At 39.0% G+C, this 12906-nt stretch overlaps 1 protein-coding gene across 2 annotated transcripts in view; it reads left to right on the top strand.

Annotated features, from left to right (window-relative positions):
• Window positions 1–11165, top strand: part of RPRD1A (regulation of nuclear pre-mRNA domain containing 1A) — a 75527-nt gene extending 64362 nt beyond the window's left edge. The window contains exons 7-8 of one of the 2 annotated variants that reach the window (XM_059409478.1): window positions 7663–7860; window positions 10385–11165. In XM_059409478.1, the coding sequence (XP_059265461.1) occupies window positions 7663–7812 (150 nt within the window). In that variant the 3' untranslated portion in view covers window positions 7813–7860; window positions 10385–11165. Of the gene's footprint in view, window positions 1–7662 lie in introns of both variants that reach the window. The other variant, XM_059409477.1, reaches the window with a different exon arrangement.
• Window positions 11166–12906: the final 1741 nt, after the last annotated feature.

Genomic DNA, 12906 nt, shown 5'->3' with positions numbered 1-12906 from the left:
ATGATTGCTGGGTTCTTCACATAGTGGATGTGAATGGTATATAGTTCTTCTGAGGGTTGGATAGTCATAGTACCAAATTAGTACTAGAACATAGTCCCAAAATAGTTGGGAAAATTAGTAATTTCCTAAGGAAAAAAGTTCAAACCTTTCCACATGTAGGCTTCCTGATTAATTTTCACTGCTTTTTTTTTTTTTTTTTTTTTTTTTTTAGTCCTTTTTAATACTAGGAACATTTCTGCCTTCTGTCATTAGCCTACTTCTATTTCTTGTGTGATTCTTACCAGGAATGGGAGGGGACATGCCGTGTTTTGGTGTATATTAGAATCATAGAATCATGTGGATTCAGTAAATCAGGTCAATATACATTTAATTTTTTTCTGAAACCACAAAAAGCAAAGATTGACATTATCTTGTGTGATGACAGATATACAGAAGATAGAGTGGGGGAAGGGAGAAGCAAAATGGTGTAAGGTGGCTCAGAAACATTTCTATATATGTACTCATAAAGGCCTAATGGGCTCCTGCATGTCTCATGGTTTATAGATAGGTTTTTATTTGCTGCCTCTGAAGCCCAAATCTTACTTCCAGAATGCTAGAACCACATTTCCAAGTGCCTTCTAATAGAAGTCCCAAGGGTAACACACTTCACATACTGAATATTGAACAATTTTCTACCTGTCTTTGCTATCTCAGATCATAGCATCTCCATCCAACTACTCATCAAGCTTGAAATCTCATCATTCTTCACATGAGAACTATAACCAGTCTTGCTAATTTTTCTTACTACAAATTGTTTTTGTCTTTTGAATTAAGGTATTGCATGCACACAGTGTAGTTTATAAAGTGCATTGCTGGGATGCCTGGGTGGCTCAGTCAGTTAAGCGGCTGCCTTTGGCTCAGGTCATGACCCCAGTGTCTTGGGATCAAGTCCCATGTCGCTCCTCGCTCCACGGAGAGCCTGCTTCTTCTGCCTCTGCCTCTGCCTGCCACTCTGCCTGCCTGTGCTCTCTCTCACACTCTAACAAATAAATAAATAAAATCTTAAAAAAAAAAAATGCATTGCTGCTTGACGTACAGTGTAGTTTGTGACGTGCTCTTCTACTTCTGGCTTGGTTCAGGCCCTAGTCTGTCTTTCCTAGACAGTAAACTCCTAATTAGGATTCTTCCTCAGGTTTGTCCTCTTAAATGTGGCTGTATTTGCTAATGAAATTAATTTCTCATGTTGCACCATGCTCTGTGGTGGTAGTGAATTGGCACATAGCGTGCCCTTCATTCTCACTGCCCTGCTGTCTTGCTGTTCCCATGTCCTATTATGTTCTACTCACATTTCCTCAATTCTGAAAACCTTCCCTGGTCTATGTAGTGTGGCAGAGTGCTCCATCCTCCATTTCTGGTGTGTCACAGAAAGTGGTTTTTGCATCTAATGGAATACATCATAATTTATTGTAATATTCATTTTTTGCATGCCCATTAAATTGTATATTCTTCTAGGTGAGGATTATGATTCATCTTGGTGTTCCTAACGTAGTGACTGGTACCTTCTATAGTAGATACTCAAGAAACGTTGAACTGAAGTATGGAGTAGATCAGTTGAGACCTTTGAATTCAATATCAAATAACAGAATGATGAATTTTTTGAAAAAATGAAATATGCAGTGAGCTAGAATCTCAAGTCAGAATACTGTCATCTGTAATGTTGGTATGTAAATTAGTAGGTGTTGTAAGGTACAGGTGATGTATAGAGAGTAGTTATTATACAAGACCAGAGCCTGCTTCCCTCTCTCTCTCTCTGCCTGCCTCTCCATCTACTTGTGATTTCTCTCTGTCAAATAAATAAATAAAATCTTTAAAAAAAAAAAAAAGAAAAGAATGAGAAGATTATGAAAGGGATTTAAAAAAAAACAGTATTGGCTTTACCTATTTTTTTTTTAAGATTTTATTTATTTATTTGACAGACAGATATCACAAGTAGGCAGAGAAGCCAGGGTGGGGGGCGTGGGTGGGGGTGGGCAGGCTCTCTGCTGAGCAGAGAGCCCATGTGCGGCGCTCAATCCCAGGACCTTGGGATCATGACCTGAGCCAAAGGCAGAGGCTTTAACCCACTGAGCCACGCAGGTGCCCATGGCTTTACCTATTGACTGACTTCTCAGGTTTACTTACCCTGATACAGTACATGTGTGCCACTGGACCCATAATTTTTGTTTTCTCTTTCATGCCTAGGAGTTTTTGTGGAGTTTTGGGGGGTTTGAGGGGCAATGTTGGTTTACTAATAGAATAAGAAGAGATTTGTTTTTACCAGCTTTGAAGTAAAATGGACAGATAAAATTGTGTATATTTAAACTGTACAGTGTGATGATTTGATATATATCTACTTTGTTGAAGTTTTCACCACACTCAGTGTAATTAACACATCCATCACGTCACATAGTTTTGTGTGTGTGATGAGAACACTTAGGTCTCCTTTCAGCAAATATCAAGTACACAACACAGTATTATTAAATATAGTCAAAATGCTGTAGCTTAGATCTCCAGAGCTTATTCATCTTAAAACTGAAGGCTGGTACCCTTTGACCAGCATCTCCCCATCTCCCCCTGACATCTCAGATTTTGGTAACTACCATTCTGCTGTTTCTATTGAGTTCACCTTTTCTTTCCTTTTTTTTTTTTTTTAAGATTCCACATGTAAATGAGATTATATAGTATTCATCTTTCTCTGGTTTCACTTAGCATAATATCCTCTAGGTTTATCCACTTGCAAATGCTAGAATTATCTTTTTTCTTACAGTTGAATAATATTCCTTTATATGTGTATGCACCCTATCATCTTTATCCCTTCATCTGTTGACAGAAACTTAGTTGTTTCCATATCTTGGCTGCTGTGAATAATGTTGCAGTGAGCATGGAGTGCACTCTTTGAGAATACTGATTTTCTTTCTGGGGTCAGTGTTAGATATTTGTTCTAACATCAGAAAGTCACCTTCTAGCTGTCTTCTTCCCTATTTCTCTCCTGCAAATTAGTTGGCCTACAATTTAGCTCCTATTAACAATCTCCTAATTGCCTTTCACCATAGCTTCCACTGTTCTTGACAGTACCCTTAGGCCTGAACTTCTCCTTGCCTTGTGGTTGTAACTAAAATTGACAAGTTTATGTTCTATCTGTTTTACTGCCTGCTTCTGTCAGGCAAAAATCTTTTGTGTCAGGGGTCTGTAACTAGGGATGGGGACAACGGTAAACCTTTGTTTGAGTGTTACCTCTGCTGTAGGCGTTCAGCTCTTAGTAAGAGTGAGGAGGGGTGTAGCAGCCTGTTTTCATCTCAGCTTTCCCTTTCTGATTAGAGCATCACCTCCCAAATGGGGTGCAGGGGTTGTCAGTGTCCCAGTATTCTTGGCTTGCCACATCCAAACAGAGTCTCTGTTTCACCAACAGAGGCAAAGAGTGAAGAGCCCCTGGGCCCTTAACTACACTATCCTGAGGCAGCCTTAGCAGCAGGTAACTAGGGGCAGCATCACAAATGCTGATGCCTTGCCCCTCTCAGGAAGAAAGCCCTCTGGGAGCTGCCAGGGAGTGATTCTTGTGTTCTTGCAGTGGTCTGAGGGGAGTCTGCCTTGCTTAACTGGGAGTAGGCAGGGAGGGAACATCTTGGTTCACATACCACAGATGCTCGCCTTTCCAAATGTATTTTTCTGGAACAGATATTTCTTCACAGGTTCTTTGCCTTTAGGATCATTTCCAGAAGCTTTAAATGGCTAGTATGGTTTTTAGAAACTGTTTTCACCAGGAGGTGGGTCAGTTGAACTCCTCAGACTGTCATGGAAGTCAGTCTCCTCTAGGTCAGTGGTTCTGAAACAACAGTTTGAATCTTTAATCCCCTCTTAACTCTCCCCCTACATGGATCCTTCTTACTCTCCTTTGGCCCAACTTTATTTTCTTTACTGTATTCATATCTGAAATAATATTTATGTTTTTTGTCTCCTTCCTCCTGAAATGTTAGCTTTGTGGAGGCAGGAGACCTCATTTCTTTGTTCATTTTTTAAATGGTGTATCTCCATTAATAAATTTATACTTGCCATATATCAGGGACTGCTGTGATAGCATTTCTGTAAAAGTGCTGTGAGATTACATTCATGGTGCTGCGATGATTTTGATCTGAGAGAAGTACTATTATTGTACATCAAATCAAAGTAATACATCCTCTTGTAAGCATTGTGGCTGTACGAAACCAACCTGTGGAATCTTGTAGCCTCTTTCTAGACCACCTAGTTGGGTAATTTAAGACTTTCAGGGCTATGGCCTGGGTCATGTTATCAGATAGATACCAGGTTTCATCCACCTTCTTCTTTGGGCTCACATCACACAGCTTGCCACAGGTCGTTAAATCTTCTGGGTAGGAGATCCTGCCTATGACAGTAGAAAAAGCTTTTGACTACTACATACTTTTCTTTCTCTTTGGGAAAAGTGTGACTTCACATGTGTATGAAAGATAATAACTCTTCTCATGAGATTATTGAGAGAATTAAATGAGTTCTATTTTAATGCGTAGCATGTAATGGACATTCAATAAATGGCAGCTTTTTATATTTTTATACTTTCATATTTGCCAATTTTTTGTTTGCAATAGATACCAATTAGCTGAAGGCTTTTAGTTGCCAGTATCATTTGAATCAAATTTTTATTGAAGAACAACCTATGAGGATGCTAGAAACTAGAAATTAGGGTGAGCAATAATAACCACTAAAGGTACATAAGACATTTCTCAAAACATATTCTTTAGCAGAGAATAATTGCTTATAAATATGTTTGAACAGCATCTCAATATATCATGCTGACCCCAGAGTGCTTTATGCGGCTCAGTTGGTTAAGCAGCTGCCTTCGGCTCAGGTCATGATCCCAGCATCCTGGGATCGAGTCCCACATCGGGCTCCTTGCTCCGCAGGGAGCCTGCTTCTCCCTCTGACTCTGCCTTCCACTCTGTCTGCCTGTGCTCGCTCTCTCTCTCTCTCTTACAAATAAATAAATAAAATCTTTAAAAAAAATGTTTTAAATTAAAAAAAAAAAAAAGAATGATTCAGCGAAGAACAGTGGGACAAATGGAGAGTAGTGTTTGCCCCATACCAGTGTGTTTTGAGAAAGAAATGTGCTAAATGTGGACATGTGTAATGAGATCCTACTGAGAAGTATGCATCTAGAATGTGCAATATTCTGGTGGTAATCTTTTGTGTGCCACTCTGAGGTACTATGCTGAAACTTACTTGGTGTTCCAATGTGTATCACTGGTGAAGGGGATAGGGGTAGGGGAAAATCATGCCTTGAGATTCTAGATTTCTCTTTTACTCCATCTTGATCTTCATGATAAATTAGAGATGCAGGGACATGTAGACATGGCAAGAATTGAAATCTCTCTTCTGTACCCAAAGCTGTCCTTGAACTTTTCCAGCCTTGCCTGCTTTGCCAGCTACTGTGCCCAGTTCCCTGTGCTTCAGAATTCTCCTCTCCCCCATTCCCTTAGAGCAGCTGAGTTTTAGTAATTCTTAAAAATCCCTTTCCTCACATGTGGTTATTCTTTAAAGGAGGAGGCTCAGTCATGCAAAGAAACCTCACAAGTTGATTTCATGTAGGTAGAACTAAAGAAGTGGCTCAGAACTCTGTATTAGCATTCTTTTGGGAACTTCTACAAAATTCATTAACTCTGGACCCACTTCCATAGATTATTCTCATTTAATTGATATGTAGTAGGACTGAAGTACTCTTGAAAAATCTGTTTATTCAAAAATTTCTTAGCTGAATTTTTAAAAAGATTTTATTTACTTATTTGACAAAGATCACAAGTAGGCAGAGAGACAGGCAGAGTGGGGTGGTAGGGGAAGCAGGCTCCCTGCCAAGCCGAGAGCCCAATGAAGGACTCGAGTCCAGGACCCTGAGACCAGGATCTGAGCCGAAGGCAGAGGCTTTAACTCACTGAGCCACCCAGGTGCCCCTCTTAGCTGATTCTTATGTACAGAGTTGAGAAACACTAAAGTTAATGGCTTTTTGTGGATAAGCCTTCTGCCCAAAATGAAAGCTTATCAGTAAGTTTTTCTATCTTGTTTATGAGGTCAGCCTTGGTTATTGGTTAGAAGGAGGGAGAAAGTTCTCATCTTTTCTAGAAGGAAGAATACCCATTTTCTAGATTCCCTCTTTCACATCTCACCTCCACTAGGTGATGAAGCATAGAAGGATTCTCCCTTTCCATGTGGAAGTCTGGCAACTGCAGTTAAAAGGAGATTCCCAGTGTAGAGAATGGGCTGTTTCCCTCTGAGCCAAATATGATTTTGATTGGTTTCCAGTCTCTGAGTCTTTGGGCCACTGTTGGCAGGCTTTCCTAACCTTTTTTTGGGCCATTGGAATCCTTTGGTGGTCTGGTGAAGCTTTGGACCCCTTCTAAATTTTTTTTTTTTAATTTATTTTTTATTTTTTTTTTAAGATTTTTATTTATTTGACAGACCACAAGTAGACAGAGAGGCAGGCAGAAAGAGAGGGGAGGAGGAGGCAGGCTCCCTGCTGAGCAGAGAGCCCGATGTGATGCTCCATCCCAGGACTGGGATCATGACCTGAGCCGAAGGCAGAGGCTTTAACCAATGAGCCACCCAGGCGCCCCTCAAGTTCCGTATTTTAATGTGGAAAGTAAAAGACATAGCATTACAAAGGAAACCAATTATATATAAAATACAGTTGTTGATATAATGAAATTTGTATAATAAAATATGCTTCTTTACTGAGACATTAAATAACATTTAGTTGGTCTAATAACTACCATAATTTCAAAGTCATGATAAATTTAAACAATATTAAGACGTCTGGGTGGTTCAGTTAGGCATTTGCATTTGGCTCAGGTCATGATCCCAGGATTCTGGGATCAAGTCCCTCATTGGGTTGCTTGCTCAGCAGGAGTCTTCTTCTCCCTCTGCCTGCCACCACCCAGGCATGTTCTCTCTCTCTCTCTCTCTTTCTCGCTGTCTGGCAAATAAGTAAATAAATAAACAGTATTCAAGATAGCTTTAAGAACATGTAATATAACATTGTAGCCACTCATTTCTGTTGGAGACAAACTCAAAGGTACTGATAATACTCCTGTGGTTTGTTGCCAACATTCACAATAGAAAATAATGTTCATTTAGGTTTGTGAAAACAGATATGTGCTTTTTCTTATCCAAGCTCAAAGGTGCCCTAAAATCTTATATGTTGAGGGTAAGTTTATTAATATGGTAGTTTTCTTTTCACAGATGTGTGACAACTGTTTAAGATTGTGGGTGGCTCAGTCAATTTAGCATCTGACTCTTGATTTCAGCTCAGATAATGATCTCAGGGTTGTGAGATCAAGCCCCGAGTTGGGCTCCATGCTGGGCATAGAACCTAAGGTTCTTTCTCCCTCTGCCCTTTCCCCTTCCTGCTTGTGCTCTCATACTCTCAAAAAAAAGAAAAGATAAAGATTGTGGTTTTTCGTAAAAATAGTTTACCTAGCAGTATATTTCCAAAGTCCCTCCTTTGATCCTAATGCTAACATTGTAATCATCCTTTCTTATTCAGCATTAACTGAGTGTAATACCAGATTTTATGCAGAGTATTAACTAGATTGTTCTTCTCTCAACTCCAGGAATGCTAATGAAAGTGGTTTGATGTTACAGGAATACAAGCGCAAGTTAGCCAGAGTTTCCCTGGTGCGCAAAGAACTCAGGTCCCGGATCCAGAGCCTGCCAGACTTATCCCGATTGCCCAATGTCACTGGAAGCCACATGCACCTGCCCTTTGCCGGGGATATCTACAGTGAAGATTGATGACCAGTCTCTTTCCAAGGCCCAGGACTTTGCAAGAAATGGAGACAGGTTAGGTGGACAGTCCTGTAGCATTATTTTTGTATATGGTTGAGAGAATGACTAACAAAAGAAGTGACAAGTAATTTATAAAATTGTTTAAAATGTTGGTTTGTTTACTATTTTATTGGTAAGTTAATATGACTTAGTTTAAACAAAGTGATGATCTCTGTGTATTAATAAGCTCACAAATAGTGATTATTTTCAAAAGATCTTTTTGTAAATTTTTTTGATCCAGGGCCTTGTGAGAAATTCCATGTTTCTATTTCTTCGTGTATTTTCAAATATTTTTCTTTATTTTCTTCAGTATGTAATCACTGTAAAGTATGTAATTCCTAAAGGGTGAGAAGTAATCAAGAGTTGGTAGAGATTTTATTATGGTATAGTTAGGACTTGATTGTAGAAGTGACTAAATGTTCCAACTTAATCTTTACCCTTCTCCCTGACCAAAATATCAGTTCTGTGCCTCTTAATACCTTTGATTCCTTATTCCCTAGAGGTCAGTAATTTAACACTAAAGTAAGGGTCAGATTAAAGCTTAGAGGACTTTTCCACAGTAGTCCTGTAGGGGTTCCATTCCAGCTGCCAGTGTAGAATAAAAGGAATGTTAAATAGGGACCCCCTCGATCAAACTGTTTAGAATTATTTGAATAGATTAATATGGAAATGCTTTGGAAGTGTTGTAAAATTTGACCTTCTACCAAGAGGACAACTTTGATTCTGGAACTGATTGCTATTTTCAAATCAGTCTCCTTTTAACATAATGAATCCCTTTAACATAAAGCCATCTAGGGGTTTAAAAGAAATAAAATAATGATACTTTTATTATTTGCTTAGCCATTTAACTTTTAAAACAATAGTATTTTTAGCTCTAAACTCTCAACACAATATTCCTTGAAGTTCAGTAAAGTAACCTGGAACATTTTTAATGTTTCCTTAAAGTTTTTGAATGACTGTATATTTGGAAATTAAGCAGTGCTACACTACAGGGTAGATCTGGCAAATGCTATATTTGTATATTTAGAATTACCAAAACAAATGTACTTTTACCTTTTATTTCTAACCCTGTGTGTTAGAGCAGTTGCATGCTCTCCTGCTTTCTTTTTAAATCACATTGTTAAGCTGTGGATTTGTACTCAATAATGACTTAGGATAAACATTATTTTCATTCATTACATATTAGACATTTTTCTTTTCCTTGTAAGCAGATTCAAGCTAGGTAGTTAATAAAACATCTGTTAAATCCCACAAGCCAATTATGTCTCACTAGTCTGAATGGCTTCACTCTTTTGTTCTCAATATTAGAAATTATAGTTAAAATGAATTTATATGTGAAGGAGAAGGCAAATATTTATTTTCAGTACCCAGTAGTTCTGAAAACAGTGCTTTTAACCGTTTGACCTCTCTTCAAAACATAGACACATATTAGTAGTCCCCATACATATATGGCTTATATTCCAGTCTTCTAGTCAACTTTGGGACTCTGGGCACATTTTCTCACAGAAACAATAGTAGTTAGGTTCCCTGTAAACACTATCACAGAAAGCTCACCTGGGAACCTAATCCACTTAACCACGAGTGTACTTAACTTGTAATGTGGTTGACAAATTACTAATAGATCCTGACCAGCATTTGTAACATCACTCTAACTAAGGAAATGGTGTGCAGCAGCCAGACTCACACATTGAGGTGTATGTCTGTCTGTCTTGTGTACCTCTGTCCCTAGGTGTAGGATATGTAAGAAGATTTAGCATGGGGGTAGTGGGGTAACCAGTGCACAATTATAAAAACCTAGTTAATACCTGTTAGAAAAGTATACCATGTAAGTTAGTTTATCTTGTTAAAGTGAAAGCAAAAACTTGTATATTAATTTATTTTCAACGTCTTGATCTTATTTATGATCTGCTAAAATGGTGACTTACCCATTCAAAATATATTTTTTTCCATTTAAAACTAATTTATAAACTATGTACTCCTGGGAAGATTTGAATTATTAGAAGTTTGTTGAAATATTTTCACCATTTAAGACAGACTTCTGACTTAGGTACTGATTTTAATGCCAGTATCTGTTCTAAATATTTATGATAAAAATGCATTATTTTTTTAAAGAGCTTGATGCGATTTGTGATAAGTGATAGTACTCAACCTGAATCCTACCCCCAGTCCCACCCTTTGACCAGTCCTTCACAAACCTTTAGCTGTTGGTTAATTCACTAACTGTAAACACAAATACTATGGTCTGGTTTAGAAGTTATCTTTTCAGCCTTACGATAGTTAACTTGGTAAGCCTTAGCAGCAAATCGTCTTCCTTTCTAAAAGGTAGACTTAGATTTTCTCAAGAAATGGGGTAAGATAGGGTACTGTAATACCAAATTGTAAATCATGAGCATTTTCTCCACTGTGTATGTACATGAGGCAAATCATGCATCTTTGAGTGCAGTTTGGCCTGGCCCCTCGAGAGAAAAGCATGTCACCACACTTGCAGTAGGGGTACTGTGGTTTGAATGGATACCATCACTCTTTTCTCCACAAACAGTGCAGAGAGCTGTCTGGAGTGGCAATTTGAACAGCTTCCCTGGCGTTCCCTCTGCTCCTTCCATCACTACAGTAAGTAAAATAACCACCTGGGGGAACCCGGGAGTCTGAGAAAATCAGCTGTGCTCAGTAGCCAGCCTCCCCCTCTAGGAAAACCAGTCCAGATGCAGCTATTTTGGTCCCTCTTCTCACAAGCACTCTGAATCAGGGTTTTTCTATAAGAATTCCTTCAGAATCAGCAAAAGCTAGGATGACCTGGTTATCTTGATTTTGCAAAATTAAAAGAACAAAACTAGGTTGTCAGTTGTCACTGCAGATGAGCAGATCGTCAATTAAAGTAGAGTTATTGAACTGGCTCTGAGAAAAAACTCAAAAGTACAAATTAATTGGAAAGTTAGAATGCCCTTTCTGAATTTTCCATTCTAAAAATTTGTATTATATGAAATAAAATAAAGCTACAAAACTGCTTTGTATTCTATTAAGAAATAGCTCCTAAAAGATGTAGTCTTGTTTCATAGTTGTTGCACTATATCAAAGCTTTTTAAAGTGTAAACCCAGTTCTTCTCTGTATAGAAAGGGAGCATTGTGTTACTGAATTTATTTATACAGAGCATTTGTTGCCATCTGTAATTCCAGCCATCTGCACACGAGTCTGTTCTGAGGTGGCAATAGCACATGGGAAGATGAAGTTTCCCTGTTTATTTACCCCTTTTTCTTTGCCTGTATCTGATGACAATATAAGATGTTCTTAATAAAGTTTTATGTTGTTTTTGAAATGTGTAGATGATTTCTCTGAATCTGGTTAATTGAATGTGGGGTAGGAGGGGACAAATCAATGGGCTGGGAAGGAAGCAGAGTACTGGAAGTACTCAGTGACTTTTTGGTGGAGAAACTGTTAAAGGAGATTCCTTTGGCTTGGCCAGTGGTTCCCAAACTTGAGCGAACATCAGGATTATCTGGAAGGCGATTAAACTACTGATCACTGGGCCCTGCTCCCAGAGCTTCTGGGGTAAGGCCTGATAGTTTAGATTTTTGACAGTTTGATGCTAATGCCACTGAGTTGAGGGACCACATTGTTGACAACCACGACTCTAGACGGCCTTTGAAGTCCATGATGTACTTCACAATGTGTAATTCCAGGTAAGGAGAGAATAAGATACGGGTTTTGTAGCTCATTCTTCAACAAATTCCTTATGGGGAGAGAATGAGATCACCTCTTCTTTTGTGGCCTACCATACAGTAATGCCGCAGTGCTTTTGCATGAATAGATTCATTTGGTACTTCGCACTTCAGGAGCACAGGTCTTCACCGCATCTTGAATTTAAAACAGAATTGGGGAATACTAAAATCTGTGGGAGCCTCTAGGGCATTATTTGCCAAACTTCTTTGAGAAGACTCACTTGGGACATTTTCAGAAAGTGCACTTAACTACTGAATCAGAATTTTCTGTGATTCTTATTGTCTAAAAATTGAGGAAATGTCCTCTGACCACTGCTCCTGGTTCTCTATTCCTGTAAGTCTTCTGGTCACTTTATCTGAATCCAGGTGCTTCCCATTCCCACTCCAGTTTTCCCCCTTTGAAGTAGCAGGTTTTATACAGTGGAACCTATATCCAAAGATGCTGTTTCAGAAGATTTGGGATCTGGGGCACCTGGGTGGCTCAGTGGGTTAAGGCCTCTGCTTTCGGCTCAGGTCATGATCCCAGGGTCCTAGGATCGAGCCCCGCATCAGGCTCTCTGCTGGGCAGGGAGCCTGCTTCCTCCTCTCTCTCTGCCTGCCTCTCTGCATACTTGTGATCTCTGTCTGTCAAATGAATAAATAAAATCTTTAAAAAAAAAAAAAAAAAGATTTGGGATCTAAAAGTCTGCATTTTAAGCAAGGTATCCAAATTATTTTGATGTGCTTTGAGAAATAGTGCCCTACAAATCAGTTATAGTCTATACTAAACAATAATGTAGTTCACACATATGTGGTACTTAAGTGCCCATCAGGAACTATTCGAAGCACTTCATATATTCTTTGCAATAGATACTCTGATGATCCACTTCCACACAGAGGAAACTAAGACATAGTGTAAATTCTTTGTGACCCTGAACAGGTCAAATGGTGAAGCTGGGATTCAGATCCAGCTCCAAGTTCGGTCCTGAGCCTGTGCTTCTTTCTTTTCTTTTTCTTTTTTTAAATTTTATTTATTTATTTTGACAGAGAGAGATCACAAGTAGGCAGAGAGGCAGGCAGAGAGTGAAGGGGAAGCAGGCTCCCCTTGATCTCAGGACCCTGAGACCATGACCTGAGCTGAAGGCAGAGGCTTACCCCACTGAGCCACCCAGGCACCCCTGAGCCTGTGTTTCTTAACCACTACACGATGATGCGTATCACGTGGATACGTTATGTAGCAGCTCCATGATTACCAAATCCACGTTTTTTATCACGTGTCAAGTTAATAGTGAAATTTTAACATTACGCAAGTATGAAAGTTAAAAACCCAGCACTACTGGAGGGGGCTTGTCAAAGGATGTTACA

The sequence above is a fragment of the Mustela nigripes genome, chromosome 8 (assembly GCF_022355385.1).
Source record: "Mustela nigripes isolate SB6536 chromosome 8, MUSNIG.SB6536, whole genome shotgun sequence".
Taxonomy (NCBI): domain Eukaryota; kingdom Metazoa; phylum Chordata; class Mammalia; order Carnivora; family Mustelidae; genus Mustela; species Mustela nigripes.
The sequence above is the reverse complement of the archived record's forward strand: the minus strand, read 5'-3'. Positions and strand labels throughout refer to the sequence as shown.